Source organism: Typha angustifolia, chromosome 15 (assembly GCF_048772165.1).
Source record: "Typha angustifolia cultivar Huaian chromosome 15, ASM4877216v1, whole genome shotgun sequence".
Lineage (NCBI taxonomy): Eukaryota > Viridiplantae > Streptophyta > Magnoliopsida > Poales > Typhaceae > Typha > Typha angustifolia.
The window spans coordinates 8,258,207-8,279,513 of NC_133253.1; the positions used below are offsets into that span (position 1 = coordinate 8,258,207).

General features: G+C 38.4%; 4 protein-coding genes across 4 annotated transcripts; 3 read left to right on the top strand and 1 right to left on the bottom strand.

The window, feature by feature from the left end:
* The first annotated feature begins 2,109 nt into the window (after window positions 1–2,109).
* LOC140778626 (cysteine-rich repeat secretory protein 55-like) lies at window positions 2,110–3,281 on the top strand. The gene is made up of 2 exons (XM_073123432.1): window positions 2,110–2,465; window positions 2,769–3,281. Exons 1-2 carry the CDS (start codon window positions 2,137–2,139, stop codon window positions 3,208–3,210), a joined length of 771 nt encoding a protein of 256 aa, XP_072979533.1. The 5' UTR covers window positions 2,110–2,136; the 3' UTR covers window positions 3,211–3,281.
* A 1,790-nt stretch (window positions 3,282–5,071) lies between these two features.
* Window positions 5,072–8,418, bottom strand: LOC140778362 (uncharacterized). Its single transcript, XM_073123034.1, has 2 exons — window positions 5,434–8,418; window positions 5,072–5,339 (listed from the first exon to the last, which is right to left on the bottom strand). The coding sequence occupies exon 1, from the start codon at window positions 7,181–7,183 to the stop codon at window positions 5,615–5,617; it is 1,569 nt and encodes a 522-aa protein (XP_072979135.1). The 5' UTR covers window positions 7,184–8,418; the 3' UTR covers window positions 5,072–5,339; window positions 5,434–5,614.
* A 2,293-nt stretch (window positions 8,419–10,711) lies between these two features.
* On the top strand, window positions 10,712–12,039 carry LOC140778879 (RING-H2 finger protein ATL16-like). The gene is made up of 2 exons (XM_073123775.1): window positions 10,712–10,826; window positions 11,400–12,039. Exons 1-2 carry the CDS (start codon window positions 10,820–10,822, stop codon window positions 11,960–11,962), a joined length of 570 nt encoding a protein of 189 aa, XP_072979876.1. The 5' UTR covers window positions 10,712–10,819; the 3' UTR covers window positions 11,963–12,039.
* Window positions 12,040–13,108: 1,069 nt separating this feature from the next.
* LOC140779208 (heat shock cognate 70 kDa protein 2-like) lies at window positions 13,109–17,110 on the top strand. Its single transcript, XM_073124201.1, has 2 exons — window positions 13,109–13,411; window positions 15,115–17,110. The coding sequence occupies exons 1-2, from the start codon at window positions 13,198–13,200 to the stop codon at window positions 16,848–16,850; spliced, it is 1,950 nt and encodes a 649-aa protein (XP_072980302.1). The 5' UTR covers window positions 13,109–13,197; the 3' UTR covers window positions 16,851–17,110.
* The last annotated feature ends 4,197 nt before the right edge of the window (window positions 17,111–21,307 follow it).

The window sequence follows — 21,307 nt, forward strand, 5'->3', positions numbered from 1 at the left end:
GGGGAGAAAAGAGATGAAAAATCTAACATAAGAAGAGGAAAATACTCACTCTTCCTCCCAACCAAAGCACTTAAAGGAGATGAGAGGGAGAAAGTTGCCAGCGGTGAGGAGAGCCTCTCACAGGAGAGTTGGGAGAAAAGCTGACTGCAACAAATAGTTTCTAAGATTTTCTGAGACTTAAGTCATATCATCAACTCCGAATTACTAAATTCTACTCCCATTTTGTAGTAGCTTCATTTTGTCTTAACCCTTTTTACTTTTCTTCATAAGCATAGTAATATTCATAAAAAAAATTTAGAGGAAATATTTATTTCCCACTTATAGTCCGACCAATTATAGTGTCTCCTTAGGCGCTTATTTATGCTATTAACTCTTATGTAATTTTAATCTATATGAAACTGTTAGATTTTATGTCCAACTATATATACCTTTTTTTTTTGGTTAAGAATGTTACTTTTTTTTATCAATTGTGTCTTTTATATTATTTGGTTTTATTATAGTTATAATGTCTTAAATATAAAAGTGAGAATGATTGAGATTAAGAAAAAAGCATAATATAACAAGATTTTCATAAAAAAAATTTACTAATTAGTTGTTGCAGAATAAAAAGAAAAAAATATATGTTAGAATAACGAAGGGGGTCAAATTATAATTTTCTCCTTTTTAATTGGTTGTCAAAGTACATTTAGCCTTGACAATTGGGTTGTATTAGTCTAGTTTCGGTTAGGTCAAGATAGTACAAACACGAACACCAGTTATTTATTAAATGGGTCAAAATTTCTAAACATGAACACGATCTATTTATTAAACAGGTAACACAACATAACATGTTTGATACGTTTAATAATTGAGTTGTGTTCTTTATACAACATAATTACCTATTTACAATATTACTATAAAAACTTATACAACAAGATTTTTATAATATATATAATTTTCTAACTAAACTAAGAAAAACAACACAACACAAATCTAGCATAATTATAATATTACGGAATTATATAGTAATAATAATATGAAATATAACTAGCTCAACTTCCAACTATGGAGGCATCGTTGGAGTTGACAAAGTGCGGAGGTCAAGGTATCGGCAGTGACCGCGGTAAGGCTCCAAAGTGGACCATCATTGCAACGAAGTCCCACTTTGGCTCCTATGGTGGTTGATGGAGAATGCAAGGAGAAGTTTCTCTAGCATCCCCTAGATCTCCAGATCTCCTTATCTATTTATCAATTACCTTTCAATATTGTCATCTCCTCTTCCTCTTGTCCTGGAAACCTTAGTCTTTTGGTGAGAGTAGCAGGTGGGTCGAGAGAGGCGGCAAGTGGTTGAAGAGGTTGCTTATGCTGAGTTAAGAAAGACGAGGCTGGACAAGTGGGGTAGGACCCGATCGACAGAGTCGAAGAGGTGGTTGTAGAAGAGTGGGAGATAGCGGAGGGAGGAGGGGAGGGCAGGGATGTCGTTAGAGAAAATGCTGCTCTTGAGGTCGAGGTAGATGAGAGGGGAGGACACTAGGGTGGGGATGGGGCTACGAAGGCGATTGTGACATTTGGGAGAGAATGAGGGTGGAGAGAGAAGGGATTAGGAAAATAAGAAGCAGACAATTAAGTAAGTGGGTATGAGATTGTGAGTGAGGCTGGGTAGGGTTGACTCAACTGTCCCCATATACCTAAACAAGTTAAATTGGTCAAAATAGATCACTAATATAAACTCAAATATGATCCGATTATTAATCAAGTTAAACAGATTAATATATTTATAACCTAAATTTGAATAAGAGACGTATTATTATCGAATTGGATCAACATTTGGTACCCTTAGGCCAGCATCGTATTGCCAAATTAAAGATTTTTTTTATAAGGGTAATAAATTTGTGGATACGAGGCTGCAGACGATCCGGTACACACAGGCGAGACCAATGTCTATCCACAAATTGTACGGTTTAGCAACAAAAAAAAGAAGAAGGACGAGAGCACGAAACATCATCCAAAATTATTGACCACGGGCGTCGTTATCCCTCCCACTTAAATCTGGTGGATTAATCACCGCTCAAATGACGACTTCCCTGCCATCTCTTTATCTATCCTATATATATATTAATGCAATTGATTAAAAACCTTTGCCACATAGAATAAGCAATGGCAATAATGTTACACCACCACCTCTTCTTCTTGTTCTTCTTGCTTCCTCTCTGCTCCTCTACTGATCCCCTCGGCTACTATTGTGACACTCCATTCAACGGTAACCCAACTCAATCAACTCGCATCACTGTGGTTCTCTCTGATCTAGTCTCAAAAGCTTCCGTCGGTGGCTTCGCCGTCTCTTCCGCCGGCCGGGGCGGCGACGAAATCTACGGTCTCGCGCAGTGCAGAGGAGACGTCGGCGCCGACGTCTGCTCGACGTGCCTCACTGACGCGGCCAAGAAGATCCCCTCGGTTTGCCCCCAGCAGGCGGATGCCAGGATTTGGTACGTGTAACTCATCATATGCTTTAAAATTAACTTTATTAAGCTACCTGAACAATAGATCTACAATTTACTTAGCTATATATCCTTGTCTGAACGATGAGAACGAGAGAGAAAAGACGAGAAGAAGAAGGAGAACATAAAATATATATTCTTCTCTCTCCTTTCAAAAATATCGATCTATATAAGAAAATGTCTCTCCTTCACCTAGCTAATTTTCTCAAAAGGAGCATTAGTTTTAACGCTTCTATTCTATTTAAATGGATGAAATCTCAATGATAGATGCAATCTTTTGTATTTTGACAGGTATGACTACTGTTTCATGCGCTACGACAATGCCAATTTTATAGGACAGTCCGACACCGGGTACGCCGTCATTTACATCAACGTGGACAACGCCACGAATCCCGAGACCTTCGAGAAGAAGGTAGGGAAGCTGATGACTGTCGTTCGGGCAGCGGCGGTGGCCCCAGGGAGCGGCGGATTAGGGCGGGGACAGAAAGATTTCACGCCGTACGTGACCATCTACGGGCTGGCTCAGTGCACGAGGGATCTTTCACCTTTAACTTGCGCGCAGTGCTTGTCGTCGGCCGAGGAGAAGTTCGCCGACTACTGCCGATTCCGGCGAGGGTGTCAAGTTCATTATAGTAGTTGCATGCTGCGGTATGAGATATATCCATTTTACTTCCCACTTTACAAGGTTAAGGATAATGTACAAGTTTATTCCAAGCTCATCCTATATCCATAGATCATGGTGGACCTTTGTGTTTGTATCTCTAGACAAATAAAAAAGAAAAAGAAAAGAAAAGGATTGTTGGATGTGAAGATGTCATTAGAGTCGTACGTCATTAGTTTGATTTGTTTGTTTGTGATGGCATATAAAATTCCATGTCTTGACAAAGTTAAATGTGGTCCCTAGTAGCTCCTAAATAAAAATGCATGAGTTATAGCTATGTACTCCAAGACTATATATATATAATTGCCACTAAAAACTTAGAATATCATAATTAATATTATATTTTTTAAAAATATTATAATTGCCACCAAATTTATTAGTCTCTTTCAAAATCATTATTCCATCTCTTAAATCTAACTAATCACGATTAAAACTGTACTTAAATTATGACAAAAAAAGCTAGTTTGCTCTTGTATATATTTCTAGTACAAGAAAAAAAATATATGCAAACAAAAAAATAATAAATCAATAATAAATAATCTACACACTAGTAAATTTTAAAAAACATTTATATTTATTAGTTAAGTTTAACAACCCACTGTTACTGTTACGAGTATTCTGCGAATAATTTTATAAAAACTAACAAGAATGATATTCCTAGAAGTTAAAATTAAAATTTCTTAAAGAAAAGACTATTCAATCTTTCTATATATATATAAATTTTTATACATTTCCAATTTGTTTAAAAAGAGCCCTCATTAAGAATTCTTGCTCATTCTACTAAAATGCTACACTTAACTCTGCTTGCTCTAGATTCTATTTATATAATGCAGATATGTTTCTCATCTCATCAAAAATACCAGATGATGGACATATGACATATCTAGCAGCAGTATCATATATGATTTCAGTGATATACCTATATAATAAGAATTTCGAGCAATATAAATATTTCTTACTTACAATAGCAAATAGAAAGAAAGACATCAAATCATAATTTTGATTAAGGAGTTAAATGCACTGATTAAGAGAAAACAGCATATTTTGGGGCATAACCAATCATGAAAAGAGTAAGGTATTAGATGATATAGAAACAGGCTTTCAGCACTATATGGACATCATCTACGGCATCAAGTGGATCTTGCAGTATTTGAGAGCCAAGAAGCACCTCAAAATAAATTATGAAACATTCAAAGTAAAGCTGCAGATATATATACTAAGAGTTGGGCATTGTGAGTTCTGCAAAAAGAATACAACCAGCAGAAAACTTAGATGATATATGATATTTCATGGAGGCAATTATGCATATCAAGATTCTCTCAAGAAAGATAAAAATCCAAAGAAAAAGATCAAACTTTCAGGTAGAAATGGCTTTGCTATGCAAGTCAAGGGACTGATACAAAAAAGACTACAATACTGAATCACTTAAAAGAGTATGAATCTACTTAGCACATGAAGTTTCACAACAGATGAGATGAATGGATAGCTAATAGGTTACACTAACTTTCACATAGTTGTGGGATATCAAAACTGAAGGAAAGATGTTCGCAATTAGTTAGTATGAGAGGACGACCACCAGTAATACCTGTATATGCAACTTAACAACCCAACCAAGAACAGCATGATATGCAAGGCAATTATTATCTTAACTAGATTTCCCAAGTATATGAATGCTCTGTGATGCAAATTATAACTTCATACAGTATGATGCTATTGAAAGCAAAAGAGCAGCAAATCTTAGATATTGCAGATCTCACTAGAGCCAAGTATTCATTAACAAAAAAAAAAAAATGCAGCATTCTATACGCAAATCCCTGTGGAAGCTCATCTATCATATGTGAGCGCCATTAATAGTTAAAATGCATAGGTGAGAGCTTAAATATTCCTTGATAGGCGCTAAACTCCCACCAATGAGAAGATTGTTATCAGGTCCTTTACAAGGCAAGTCAAAACAATATTCAAGTGTAAAACAAATACAAAATCCTATTAAACAAATAGTTATTTCAAAATTGCAGAACCATCAATTGCTACTTCAGGCTAATGAAAACACAATGTGTTCAAGACTCCCAACAAAACATTAACAAGCCTGCTTAATACAAATTAATCATGAATGTCTATACAAAATTTGACTTGTCATATTCTGTAGAAATTGGCAGGATTGCCGATACATCCATAGGCCGCTTAGAAGCAAGAAGTTTTGCCTGCAATTAAGCAGAGAAAGAAAGGTAAACACAATTGAAGCCACACAAACAGAATATAAAAACAGACAAAAGGGAAATGTGCTGTAAATCTTACCATTTTCTTTATTACAAAGCTGCAGAGTGATCCTGGTATTAAATTTCAATCACTCATGAGAAAGCACCAAAATAGTCAGCAAAACTAAGCTGCAACAGGAAGTGTGCATTGTAAGGATGCATCTTCATTCCTGTGGATACCCTTTCTGATACTGACTTAGTGGAACAAAATCATTGCCCACTCAAATTAACATCAGGTCATTAGATCCAAGAAGATTCGGGCGCACACACACAAAAACTTCATGCTCTTCTCCAACACGGTGTTTAGGGACCATTATCTCCAACCCAGTGCCAGATTCATCATAGTACGCTTCCAACTTAGCATCTTCTGGAATCCGTGTAGCCAACTGTATTTCTCTTACAAACTCGCCAGGAGGGCAATGCTCTGGAGAAGGGTCTGTCAGCTTAAACATCCTATCATGCCTTTTTAGGTAAGGCCTCCGAGCAATACTGACACATGATATCTTCACTATCCCATGAGTAAGAGTATTTCTCCAAGAAACCTTCACGGTCTGTAGATTGGAGAAAGGCATGCTTACCAAAATCAAGTACCCCTCTTCGTCCTCATATATTGTCTTTGCAGCAGTCACAGGCCCACATGCATGCTTCATCACCCCACTAAAATCATTTACCCATGATGGTTCGGTTGCATGAATATCCATGTCCTGGACCCTCTCTAAATAAGAACTATTAGGAAAGAAACAGTCCTCATCAGTTCCATTAGGAAGGAAATCCTTTCTGCGTTTGCTGCACAAAGGGGAAAGGTCCATCCTATCTCCAGAAGTAAGATTTGATGGTTGTGTTGATAGTTTGAGACCTGATCCATTAAGCAGTATCCTCTGCTGGGGATGTGAGGTACTTTTCAATGGAGGTGGTGGCCTCTCAAGCTCAAAATCAGTGCTGGGAAGGTTCCTCCACGACCCGAAATCACTAGCCTCAACTGGGATTGCGAAATTAAGGTCTCTCCCTGTGAACTCAACCCACTTCTTCCGATCAGCCTCAGGAACTGCTGACAAATTAGGCAAACTTACAACCTCAATCCCGTGGATACACTGGGGGTTCGACAAACCCCTGTACTGCTTGCGCTGCATCCGGTGTGACCGGATGAAACCCTTATCTACGCCAAATGGAAATGATGGTTCACCAAGGCGTGAATGCCCATTCATATAGCTCCGCAGCTGCATCTTTCCAAGAGCATTCTCGGGCCTCTCCTTAAAGACCCACATATACATGTTCTCCATATCATGCTGGACTAAGAAAACATCCAGCCGAATGTCTGACTTATCAAAGCCTGAAACCCCATTCGCATCCCGGATAACATTTCCCTTGGATTTTTCATTAAGCACAGGCTTGAAATAGAAATTGAAGAAAAACCATGCACCCCAAATGCTGTCCCCTCTCTTAGCACACTTGCGGGTGCCAATGCTGATGCTGCTGTTGTTGCTACCGCTGACCTTGGGGAGGCTAAGGGTGACCTCCGCCTCACAAATTTGAGGTCCGAGGCCAACTTCAAGCATGTCACATGAGTCAGCCCCCCATGGCTGGAGGGGTGGTGACCGCTCCGCAGAGAGGGGAAGGTTGATATCCGGCGGTCCGGTTAGCATAGTCTGCTCCCGCTGGATCAAGAATTCTCGACCATAGTCTTCGTAGAGGTTGATGGTCGAGATTGCGGAGGCACCGGCGGTGTCCATGGAGAGGAGGGTGGAGGGTTGGTGATTCTCCATGGACAAGGTGATAAGGGATTCTCCCATGGCTCACTCTTGATCTTTTGTTTCTTTTTTTATTTTATTTTTCTCTTTCTCTTTCTCACCTCCTCTTCCTCCTCCTCCTCCTCTCCTCCTTCTCTACCGACCCTAATTCTCCCCTGCTTCCCAAATTGCAACACAAGTTCTCCATAACCATAGAAGACCCTCACAATTCACCAAAACACTAGCAAAATCCCCACTTTTCCCTCCAAAAGAAGAGAAGAAAACACAACAAAATCCTTCCTCTTCCCAATAAATCAGAACAAACCCTAAACAGGTAGATCATACGCGTACAAAAACATGACTTTAACGATCCAACGACTAAAGTATCACTCTAAATCCTCCAAAACAATCCAAAAAACAGCGACTGAAAAGATCAGAACGAATCCAAAACCCTAAAACTAACCCTAGATGATTACCTTTACAGAGGACAAGGGGAAGGCTAGGGAACTCCAGGTAAGCGGATCCTTCTCGAAGTTTCGAGGATTCCCACCGTCGCCATTGCCGCAAGAATAATGGAGACGGGAAGATGGAGAGGAAAGGAAGAGGAGGCAGAAGGCGTAACGGTAACGGGGTTCCGTCTAAGAAAACCGTGGGTTTGGACCAGCCGACCCAGACAGAACTCGCCGTTAGTTGACGGTAACGGAGTTGTCTATGAGGTGTCGTCTCCTCACCATTCTATTGTCACCTCCCAACTCTCATAAAAATCTCTACGTGAAACCAATTTGTTGGTATTAGGAGAATTTGCATATAGCACCCTATATGAAAAAGAAATTGTAATTGTAACTAGCAAAGGTACAAGCCACCAATGTTTTTTTTTTTTGTTTTTATTAAAGAAAGCCAATTTTCGTTTATGTTAAATAGATAATTACTGATATAAAAAAAAGGAACAAGCTACATACCTTGACCAACATCAATAGCACAATATCAGATTGTATGAAGCCTAAAAGACATAGACGGATAAATCTAACACATATACATTATAGACATTAGGGCTTCTAACAAGTTCAACGCGACAATGAGATGGACGGTGAAGAGATAGGAAAAAGTGGCGTCACAACCTTCCTGTCGAAGAAAGAGATTAATCGGGCACGGAGTTAGGTAGATCGATGGCAAAGCTTGGCACCTGCACAATTCGACAAACTCTACTCTATCTTCACCACCACCGGTGCCAAAGGAGGAGCTGCAATGAGGGGTAGTCAATAGCAAAACTTGGTAGACAACTAGGGAGAGGGTCGAGCAGACAAGGATGCTGATGGTGGCAACTAAGGAGGAAGTGAAAGAGCTAGAGTAATTGGACAAAGAGAAGGACATTGAGAAGGAAATCGGGAAGATAACGACAACAAGATGGATAGTGATAAGGTGAGGTATAATGAAACAAACACAACAAAAAATTGGATAGTGATAACGTAAGAGATAACGAGACGAATAACAATGATGGAGAAAAATAATGAAGAAAGAGGAGAGAAAGGAGATGGAGTGAAAAGAAAAGGAGGAGAGAAAAGCCTTCAAAGGAATGGAAAAGGGGAAATAGCCGTTAGTGGCGGGGAGAAGCTTCTCTCAATAAGAGGAGGAAGGTTTTGAACCCTAGCAAATCTAACGAGCTCGCTCTATTAGCCTAAGATAGAAGTCCTATGTGCTCAATTCCTCGGAGGTTAATATTTGATAAAACTTTTACTAAATGATTATGGTTTAGATCCATTTGAACTAACTCTTTTGTTTAATTTATAATCAGTTTACGAGCATATGATCTATTAAAAAATAAAGTAGGTCTATAAATTTAGCTTCCGTTGAATTTAGAAACTTCTTTTTTTTATTCTGGTAAACAACTTCTTACCTTAAAATAACAGGTAAATATCATAATAACCATATTCTAGAATAAATACTATTTATCAAAATTACATCTTATACAACACATCAACTCAATTACTAATTTACCTTTAAAATATATTCTATCAACTTGCTTTATATTAAATCAAATAGTATTTATAATAATTTTATAAAAAATAAAATTTATTTTTTATTTTTTTCAGTTTATATTACATCAAAGATAATTATTACACCCTTATTCTAAAATAAAAATAAATATAAAAAAATTATTTAAAAATAATAAATATGAATATCTATTCTAGAAACGACTTGTGAATCTGAACTCAAGAGGTCTTGAAGAGAGATCTCTAATGGGATTATTTTTTTTTCCCTGGCTCTTGACCCCCTCAAGGGTCGAGTGATGGAATAGTCACAACTAATTTAATGGCAGTGCTACTTTTAAGTAACATTATTTTTGACCGCCACCTATTATTTATTAGAGTATGTCAGCAATTGTTTGCACAAGATTATCAGATTAAGTTGCATTATTAGCTGTCATTTGGAGATTACAGTGTGCTCCTTTATACTAAATGCTTATCTGTTTAGTTTATCTAATGAGACTACTATGAAGCCATATGTCTAAGTTCAATGATCTTCCCATTTGAAGTGGAAAAGGATTTAGTAAAAGGAGTGAGAATTTGGCAAGGGAAGTTGTTTTATGTTCAAGTGTATATCTCACTTTGTTCTTGAGCAATGCAAGCAGTAGGTTTAGATTTTTGTTTCTTGATTCTTTTTGCTTAATTGTTTACTTCTTCACACTTAGAATCTCAACAATTGCTAAGAAAATAATCAATCATATAGAATTGAGGAAGATAATAGAATCACTTCAGCAAGTCTGAGAAGAAAATTTGTCTTAGCCTACTTCAGTCCTATGAGCAATCAGTGATGATTCATCAATCATGATAAATTATTGAAAAGAAATAGCCCATTAAAAGTTTTTAAATTTGATGGACTAAAGAACCTTTAAATAATCTGAAGTGGGTCAAGGATAACAATAAATATCTAGAATTAATTAATGCAATTGGATGTAAACTTCTTTTCTTCACATGACCAATTTCTCTCAGTTTGGCCTTCATGGCACTGATAAATAAACTACATTACTAGCTGCAACATCCTGCCTCACATAGCGACTGGAATATGATTTTTAATGGAGCCAAAGTAGAAACTGCAATCTTACTTGGAGAACACCTCCATAGGATTAAATTTGAAGGAAAAGGTAAGCACTCAAGCCTTCTTCCAGTGGCAAAAGGATCACTCAGTTATATCAATAAAATGCATCACTGAAGGCTTTCAGACTCTTGACGCATTACCTCTAGAGATATACATGATATTTGGATGTCATTTTAAAAAAGGTTGCGTTCTAAGTTGCTGCAAACTTTGTCTCAGGTAGCTATCTTGGGAGAAAATTCTGCCACCATTTAGGTGAAAAGTAGTATGTGGAGCAGCATTTAGGCAGAGACCTTGACGTTGTTTGCTTATGAAGGATAGTGATGGGGAAGATAGGGACTCTTTAACCTTCCATCCACCCTAAGGAAAACATTATCCAGTTTGGATCTTTGGGCATGATAGTTATTTTAAAGGGAAACTACACAAATTATTTTACTGACAATATATATGTGATGCTCATCCACACTAACTTAGGATACAATTGAATCTTCCATTCGCCCAGAGATAGTTTTGTTAGAGTTTCGGTTCTCTCCTCCTCTCTCTTGAGGGTTCTCGTTGCCACTGCTGCCGCCGCAAGTCATTTTGCGTATAGAATGCTGCATTTATATGATCGGTGAGTTTACACTTTGTAGTTATATTACGACGAAGTGTGGTTAAGTTTCGTGTTAAAAAGAGGTGTCGTCCACTCTCCCAATCACGTTGGGTAATGAGGCATCTTCTTCTTAAAATAAAATAAAACTTTGCGTACGGACTTTTCTCTTCAAAAAAGCAATAACTTTGATACTGAAACGTACTTTGAATCTAATAAATCGAAAACAAAATAAACACACACTGTCCCTTAGATCACTGATGACGACTAGCGATTTTTATCGAGTGTTGCCGATTCAAAGAATCCAAGACTTTTGTGTTCTTTCTTGACGTTACGAGTCCATTTTAACAAATACGAGCTTGCCAGATTCATTTTGTCCCCATACATCTCGCACAGAATACTTACAAAATTTGCAGGCAGATTTCTAAAACCAGCAGAGCGTTTAGCCCCCCTCCTCCACAGATATAACCTACATGCAGTTCACATCTCAACAAACTCAATCAAACAACTCACAAAATTTAATTTTTAAAGTTGCGTAACCTTCATATCTTAATATAATCTATATAAGTTCTTGTCATCTCTTTAACTCCCTCCCAGTTCAGAGACACAGAGAGTTTAAGTTTAGTAGTTCCATGGCATCTTCTCCACCATCTCCGTCTCAAATTAAGGAGGACGGGCAGTCCGAGCACTACTACTTTTTGGTGGCCACCGCTGCCGTCTTCGCCTTGCTGGTGGCGTACAACATGATCATGGTCGGTTGCTTCTCTCGATGGGCTGCAGTTGAATCCGTTAGAAGATTATTCCTCCGGTCAGGGGGGGTCAGAAATGAAGCAATCCACAAGCAGATTCCAGCGTGCAAGTATTGGAAAGAGAAGGGCAAAGAGCAGGAGTGCTCGGTTTGCTTGTCGGACTTCGTCGACGGAGAGGAAATCCGACAGCTACCGGATTGCAAGCACTCCTTTCATCCTCCTTGCATTGATATGTGGCTCTACTCTCACTCTAATTGTCCGCTTTGTCGCGCTAATGTCCTCGTGCCCACGCAATTGCGGCGTGAGCTTGCTGCTGCTGCTGCTGCTGCTGACGATGATGATGCTGAATCCAGAGAAGGACATCATCTTAGCACCAGAAGCATGGCTGGTTTGATAGTTGTCATTCTGTAGATAAGCAATTGTATGAGTAATTGCCCAAGTTTGAGAAAAGGATATATATTCAGCTTCTTATCGAGTTTATTTGATGAGGAACATTTTGGTTTGACTAAATGTTAAAGTGTTACACGTAGTGAAGTAATGGTTAGACAAAGAGGCAGAGAGTCCACTAGGAGGCAAAGCAGGACTTCAAACTGCAGTAAGATGAACACTCCAGGAAAACCAAATATAAGTACACTATGGACCGAAGTATATATATTAAGAAAGTAGGGTGGTGAGAAACGTTAAAATTTCATAAAACTGGAGCTTAAATTTTGATTTTCTTTACAATAAAAATTATAATTTTTTTAAATATATACACTTCTAAAAATCCATTATTTAGGTAATAGAGTGTGAGCATAATTTATATAAGACCATAAGAGCTTAATCTTAATATTTATATAAAATTAATAGATTTTATTGGATTTGTAACGCAAGTACAAAATTTAATTTATATGTAAAAAATTTAAAGATATATATAAAAAATAATATTTAAGCTTTCGAAGCGTGATTTTTATAAAGAAAATATATACACAAATATAAAGGTTAAAAATATATACATACAATTAGAGCATAATTTTTTTTTTGAGACGATCCTTGTGGCTCAAATCGAACAATTGTCCAATGCGTGCTAATGTATTAGTTATATATATCTGACAACTTTAATCATACTAATAAAAAAATACTAGGTGGAAAGTTGATTTGGATGAAATTCTACAAATTATACTTTTATATAGCCCACCTATCTTCTAAGTAGGTTTTACAACGGGTTCTTTTGTAAAGGAATCACTCTAAGGTGATCGTGGAGATTGGGTATCTTAAACTTGTTTGCATTTCTAGGAGGGAAAATTATGACCCTCGGAGGCTAAGAAATTTTATAGGTAAATTTTTTAATCCTTTTTATTTATTTTGAGATTATATATATATATTTTATATTATAAAGAACATAATCGTGTTGGGGATTGAGCAGCTAATAATGGCATACTCCAAAATCCAAATCAAATTCCCCGCTCAAACCCACCCAATCTCCTATCGTTCAAATATATCGAACGGCTGCTAACACTAAGTCGTTTGAAATTTCTAGAAAGTAGAAACCCTAGCAAACTGCTTTATATTCCCCCTCTCTTGTAAAATCTAGTTGCTTGCCCCTTCCTTCTTCGATCTCTCCTTCCTCCCTACGTTGGCGATCTTTCCGAGCTCCAATCTTAGCAATGTCGGGGAAGGGAGAAGGCCCAGCGATCGGGATTGATCTCGGCACCACTTACTCCTGCGTCGGGGTTTGGCAGCACGATCGCGTTGAGATCATAGCAAATGACCAGGGTAATCGTACCACCCCCTCTTATGTCGGATTTACGGATACCGAGCGCCTCGTCGGCGATGCGGCCAAGAACCAGGTCGCCATGAACCCGATCAACACGGTCTTTGGTGAGATCTCCATTCTCGTGTCATTTTACACTTGGATCTGTTGGTGTACTTTGAGAATAAGAGTAGATCTCATTTTCTGCACGTAGCTCTATCAAGATTTGCGTGTTTCTAGTATGAATACTCTGCTTTGCTTTAAGGACTGCGATTCTTCAGTATTTCCGGTGCTTTACAAGGTCAAATAATATATTTTGCACTAGCTTCATATTTTCAAATATTTAAAACAATTGTTTCACTGCTTTAGTGCTCTAAGAACTCTTTTTTCTTTTAAAATCGTGATTTTTTTCCCTGCTATTGGCTAGTGCTGATATTTTGACAAAGATGGTGGTTAATTGAACACTAGGTATAGCTTGGGTTGATAAATGACTACTAGTTGACACATCCATTGGTTTGGGAAATTCGAAATGGCATGCAATTTAGCTATTCTGGAACAATACTTCTACATATTATAAGGAAATTTACAAAGTTTACTCACTCATTATTGGATCTAAACTCATTATTGTTGCCTCTATCCTGTTAAACATTGCTTACTAGAAGAGAAATAGATCAATGTAAAGCACTATTTCCTTTATATGATAGATCTTTAATCAAGATTGACATGTATGTATCTCATTATCCTCTTCGCTGCCCATAATGATGCTCGCATGGGTTATATTGAACTGCTTAATGACGACTACCTATACAGAATTGAATGGTCAAGCTGGTTTATGATGTTGTACTTGATTATGTCTAAGATTCATAGGCTATAATGAGGACTATGATTTGCCTATTTTGTTTATCTTTTTTTTGTCATTATTAGAATCTTGATTTTACTTATAATTTGTTTTCCTAGGAGTATGTGGATCTCAGATGGTTTCTTCTTCCTTTTTTTATCTCAAAATTCTACTATAGCATGATGGTATTTCTTGCAGCATACTGAGTGCTTCTGACGATGGGAAATTTACTATTAGCATGGCATGTGTTCCCAAGTTTTTTGATTTTCCTGATCCTTTTCCTGATCTCTATGTTGTACAATTTTAGTAGGTTAGGTGTTCATTTTCCTCCTGTTTGAAGAAAGAATCTGGCTATCTCTACAAGACTAGGTTATGATTTTGAGTAGTTTTGATTCTTCTTACATGTTTTGTTCTCCCACCCTGTTTATAAGGATAAATTATAAGTATTCGATAAGATTATATACAGATCTAGAGATTCCTGGTCACATCTTTTATTTTCCTGTCTACTTTTCCCACAGAAGGTTCATCGCTATCTACAGTGGTAGAGAGTAACACCACGAGCTTCTCTTTGCAAATATAACATTCCAAGAAGTAGTTTAATGCGTCCAGCTTGTGGTTATGTTATGGAGCAAATAATTTCCATATATTCAGTTGCAAGAACTCTTCTTTTTGTGATGCAACGCTTGCAGGAAGTGCTAAGTTGATGCACTGTTGCATTGAGCTTTTGAATATTGAGATTCAAATATACTATTGTATAATAGATGGTAAGAGTTTACGGATTATGATGCAGTAGTTGTAAAAGCAATTTGCACTACCTTGTAAATGCTTCAGTCAAAGCAAACTGTTATATCTACTTTAGCTCTCTTGCGGTTTGGGATATTACTTGATTATTTAGATACTATAAATAGATCCTCTTTACTATCTAGCTTGTCTCTGAACTCATTGTGGCTGCAAGAAGTGCAAATACTTATGTAGGCTTTATTTGCTTTCCAGATGCGAAACGCTTGATTGGCAGGCGATATACTGATGCATCTGTTCAGAGTGACATAAAACTGTGGCCCTTCAAAGTTATTGCCGGTCCTGGTGACAAACCCATGATTGTTGTCCAATACAAGGGTGAGGATAAGCATTTTGCTGCTGAAGAGATCTCCTCTATGGTTTTGATGAAGATGCGTGAAATTGCTGAGGCATATCTTGGTTCTGCCATCAAGAATGCTGTCGTTACTGTTCCTGCATACTTCAATGACTCTCAGCGACAGGCTACCAAGGATGCTGGTGTTATTGCTGGCCTTAATGTCATGAGAATCATCAATGAACCCACTGCTGCTGCCATTGCTTATGGTCTTGATAAGAAGGCAACCAGCGTTGGTGAGAAGAATGTTCTCATCTTTGACCTTGGTGGTGGTACTTTTGATGTCTCTCTGCTTACCATAGAGGAGGGTATCTTTGAGGTGAAGGCTACTGCTGGTGATACTCACCTTGGTGGTGAGGATTTTGACAATCGCATGGTTAACCACTTTGTCCAAGAGTTCAAGAGAAAGCACAAGAAGGACATCAGTGGAAACCCAAGGGCACTTCGGAGGTTGAGGACATCATGCGAGAGGGCTAAGAGGACTCTCTCATCCACTGCTCAAACCACAATCGAGATTGATTCACTATATGAGGGTATTGATTTCTACACAACCATTACAAGAGCCAGGTTTGAAGAACTCAACATGGACCTCTTCAGGAAGTGTATGGAGCCTGTTGAGAAGTGTTTGAGGGATGCTAAGATGGACAAGAGCACTGTGCATGATGTTGTCCTTGTTGGTGGTTCGACAAGAATTCCAAGGGTTCAGCAGCTATTGCAGGACTTCTTCAATGGAAAGGAGTTGTGCAAAAGTATTAACCCTGATGAGGCCGTGGCTTATGGTGCAGCAGTTCAGGCAGCCATCTTGAGTGGTGAGGGCAATGAGAAGGTGCAGGACCTCCTTCTGTTAGATGTCACCCCTCTTTCTCTTGGTCTGGAGACAGCTGGAGGAGTCATGACAGTGTTGATCCCAAGGAACACAACCATTCCAACAAAGAAGGAGCAGGTGTTCTCTACATACTCTGACAACCAACCTGGTGTTTTGATCCAGGTTTATGAGGGTGAGAGGGCCAGGACCAGGGACAATAATCTTCTTGGGAAATTTGAGCTTTCTGGCATCCCCCCTGCTCCTAGGGGTGTTCCACAGATCACTGTCTGTTTTGACATTGATGCCAATGGCATTTTAAATGTTTCTGCTGAGGACAAGACCACTGGGCAGAAGAACAAGATCACCATCACCAATGACAAAGGCAGGCTCAGCAAGGAGGAGATTGAGAAGATGGTGCATGATGCTGAGAAATACAAGTCAGAGGATGAGGAGCATAAGAAGAAGGTGGAGGCAAAAAATGCTCTAGAGAACTACGCCTACAACATGAGGAATACCATTAAGGACGACAAGATTGCGTCCAAGCTTCCTGCCGCTGACAAGAAGAAGATTGAGGATGCAGTCGACAAGGCGATCCAGTGGCTTGACGGTAACCAGCTCGCAGAGGCTGATGAGTTTGAGGACAAGATGAAGGAACTGGAGAGCATTTGCAACCCCATCATTGCCAAGATGTACCAAGGTGCTGGCGGTGACATGGCTGGTGGGATGGACGAAGACGATGTTCCTCCTGCCAGTGGCAGTGGTGCCGGTCCAAAGATTGAGGAGGTTGATTAATTCCTTCTCTATATCTATTTCCAGAATATTTCCCTGCTCCAGTCTTGTCGGAACATCAAACTTGGGTCTGGAACTGTGTTATGGTTAGTATTGGCCTTAATACTGCGGGCCAAAACATTTAGGTGAACTCTCCTAGTCTGTGGATGCTTCATTTAAAATGTGAGGTTAAGTTTACTTTGGAACTCTGTGATTTATATATCATCTCTTGCCTCTGCCATGTGTTTAATATATTTTTGGGGCCATCTCTAACTGGAGGGTTAATTTTAGCTCGAGCTTACCCGTGCATTATCTTCTTTTGCTTTGGATTTAGAGGGATTCACATTTTACTTTGGATACCTTCTCAAAATATCTTCTCTAGTTACTCCACATTAGTATTCCATAGCTCAAGTTTACTGCAATATGTGAGTTTGTTCCTTCCTTTTTGTCCATGGTTAGCACCAACCATCACGGATTCTTTGTTTTGTGCCATAAGATTCAGGAACTTTCAATTAAGAAGCATATCCTAGTCCTCGTCACTATAGCCTCATCGACTTGATGGCCAAATGAATCATGTATGCATCTTAATCAAGCAACTCAAATTCCTCTTGGCTTCTCTCTCTCTCTCTCTCTCTTCCCAAATCACTTTCATCTTCTGAGTCATCACGCAAATTTGCAGTAGTCCAATTCAACATTTGAAACGTAAAAACTAATCCTGCCGTGCAAAGTTAAAAGAAATCTACAAGGTATAAATCAGGTGAATCACATGTATTACGGAATAATATCTCTGACGTGCTTGATCCTTAGTCCCCTTGGAAAAATATAGCCATTTTACAAATGAATCCATGAAATTTTCTATCTTTTTCCAATCATACATGTCGAATATTGCAATTATATAGGGCTACTTTTGGGAATAGAAGGGGATAGTTTGTCCTAGGTTTGATCCCCTTGACCGGTCAAACATCAAGGAGTATCAAGGATAAAGAGTATATATATATAATATTTCTTGAAGAATGATTTCTTGAATAATTTTTATACGTAAAATGATCGTAACATGAACTTTGAGCAGGACTGCAGATGGGCCTTCAATCAAGTTTTTTTTTAATTGGCCAGCTCTAGAGCTGTCAAAATAATTGAGCTGAGCTTGATCTTTAAAATAGGCTAAAAATAATGTTAAGCTAAGTTTAATTATGAGTCGATTCGATCAAATAAAATAAAACTTGAAATATTATAATATAAGATTTACTATAGTGGATTGTTTTAAATTTTAATTCTGTTAATTTGTATTTTTGAAGTATATCTTATTTTAAGTTTAATTCAAATCTAAATCGGATTTGATTAGGCTAGAAATTTAATTTAAATTAATTAAGGCTTAAAATATTTATTTATCAGCTAGTTTAGACTCGATCTCAAAATTACCTCTAAATTAGTTCCAAGTGAAATAATTTCAATTCAAACTTTGATCAGAACTATAGGTTTAAAGTTACTTTCAATTTAAGCTCGGCTCGATTACACTCCTATCCGACTCTTGCCCAAATATGGATGAAAATATACATATAATATAGCTTTCAGTGCTAGGTTTCATTCATTTATAAAGTATAATTACTTTGCTAATTTAGCTTCGCAAGCTCTCTAGTTATCATCTTTGGAGAGAAGTTTACAAGCTCTCTGTGACCGTAGTAATATGGCATCAACTCTGGCCTGCGGACCAGCGGTACCATAAAGAAAGAAGAAGAGGCACAGTATACTGCAAGCCCAGAATATTTTTAAATTTTTGCCAAAAAGCATCCCTCCATTATTCTGTTTCCCTTGTACCTATTTTATATGCAAACTATATATATATATATATATATTATTTTCCTTTCAAAACAGGAAGTACTACTGCCAAAATAATGCCCACTTGTGATTTTGGAATGTGTCCAGAGGAGGGCATTTCGGTCTATTTAAGATGTTAGGGATTATTTTTCGTATAATGAATAATTATATTTATATCATCCTACCAAAATATAAGTAAATTTATAATAATTTATATTTAAGAGATGCACGTAAAGCTACATTCTTCCATTTTAATACATCGTAACCGAGCTAGTAGTCACTTCTCAGAAAAGTAAAATAAAATAAAAGGTCTAAAAGGTTTTAAATAAGATCTCAAAGCTAGAAAAAGAGGAAGGAAATTAGGGGGGGGTGGGTGGGGGTGCTCATGTTCTCCTCCGACGTTTATTAGGGAGTTATATCCCATTCAAAATTCTTGTGCCAATACTTAGTCTTGGGTTTCAAGAAGTTGATGCAGCACGTATTGTATTGTAGAGGAATTTACGATGATTTGAGTTGGAAAAGTTTTTATTTTCCTAATAACATTTTATAGAGATACCAACCGACTCTAGTAGAGTTGGTAGGTATCTTGCTCATGACTAAGTAGGTCATGAGTTCAACTCCAACCCCAAATAATATTGTGGAGAAATTGTTTGATTGTCGGTGGTTTGGTAGTTTGGCTCGGTAGTGCGGTTAGTTTGGACGAACAGCTTGGCAACGCAACGGCTTGGAGCAGGTCTCGGCGGTGTTTGATTCGAAGCAATTGTTCGGCGACGCATATAGCTTGAAGCCTAAACTAGACAGCTACCAACCCCAAACAATATTGTGGAGAAATTGTTTGGTGGTTGGTGGTTTGGTAGCTTGGCTCGATTCGGTTGATGGCTCGGCAGTGCGGTTAGCTTGGAAGAACAGCTTGATAATGCAACGGCTTGGAGCAAGTTTCGACGGCATTTGATTCGAAGCAATTATTCGGCGACGCATATAGCTTGAAGCCTAAACTAGATAGCTACCAACCCCAAATAATATTGTGAAGAAATTGTTTGGTGGTTGGTGGTTTGGTAGCTTGGCTCGATTCGATTGATGGCTCGGCAGTACGGTTAGCTTGGAAGAACAGCTTGGCAACGCAACGGCTTGGAGCAGGTCTCGACGGCGTTTGATTCGAAGTAATTGTTCGACGACGCATATGGCTTGAAGCCTAAATTAAACAGCTAAAGCTCGGTGGAGCTAAAATGCCTTTGTATCTAGGGAGAGTTAGCCCTTTGTCTAGCCCATATCTAGCCTTCGGACTCATGAATGATAAAAAAAAAAAAATTTATAGAGATTATGGAGAGAATTTAAGATGAAGAAAAGTAATAGCTACTGGGAGGTGAGAGATAGAGAGTATAAATGTCATTATAAATTTTAGGGAAGAAGGTGATGACAATGTCAGGTCATATAACATTTGTATGAGAACTTATAATTAAAAAAAATAAAAGAAAAATCTGTAAGACGTTATTACGTAAAGGGAATTTTGAAATATTGGAATAATTGAGGGAGTAGGAGAATCTACTACGTGTCACAGGACAGACTCTCTCTAGGTCATGAATAGTTTTTTTTTTTCTTCTGCAAAGCTTTCAAAATATAAAAAGAAAAAGAGAGTCCTCGAACAATTCTGTGTGGGCCTGCACGAAAGCTAAAGCAACCCGACAAAGAGCGCAGACAACAAGGCGAGGGGGGAGGGGAGGAAGCATCGGAGAGTACAGGCTGATGGACGTCTCCCGGTGGGTCCCAAGGTGATCATCGGACGGCAACGGCCCAGATGATCCCTCTCTCTCTCTCACACACACACACACACGCACACACCGGAGGGGGAGATTGAGACGGGGAAAACGGGTCAGGCGTCAACATGGTGGGTGTCGCCGGCGGTGGGCCCGGGCGGGTATTTTCGGCAGCCCCCGATACCTATCATCTTCCCACTCCCACCGCCACCTTCTTAGAATCTGAAAGGGACAAGGGGCGAGGAGGAGGGGAGGGGGAAGGCAGATCGTTTACAACTCTCTGGATGTAGCAATTTCCTGCAAGTTAAAAAAGGTGCTTTGAGAGAAGCCCTAGTAGTAGAAGACCGACCACCAAGTCAATCCCGCTGTGACGATGGTTCTTTTGCACGGAAACTAACAGAGTCTTTGGCAGAATATATAGTTGGTGAATTAATTAAATATGGTCATCAAATCTCAAAGCCTAAGTACATTTCTTGAACCGAGAAATAAGGGAGAGCTGAATAATATAAAGTATACGAAGTTACACCAAAACCCTCTTCAAGACTTGAACTGTACGTCTCTGTGTATCACCTATATCCAATAAAGAAAACGAGAAGAAGAAGAAGAAGAAGAAGAAGAAGAAGAAGAAGAAGAAGAAGAAACCAGACACTGAGATCCTCTGAATTATTCAAATGTTCTAAATAGCCTAGAATTAACCTCACTTCTCCATAATAAATTTACACACTCTCTCTCTTTCTCTCTCCTATTCTTTATTCATCCTGTCTCTCTATTCTTCCATTCTCCTACTACAGCCCAAATGTTACTATGGGTGGTGGCAAGTTTATAGAATCAATTTTATTTATTAATAGTGTATCTCTCTATGGAGATTATAGACATTTAGAGGCATAAATGGTATCAAGTTATAGTTAAGAG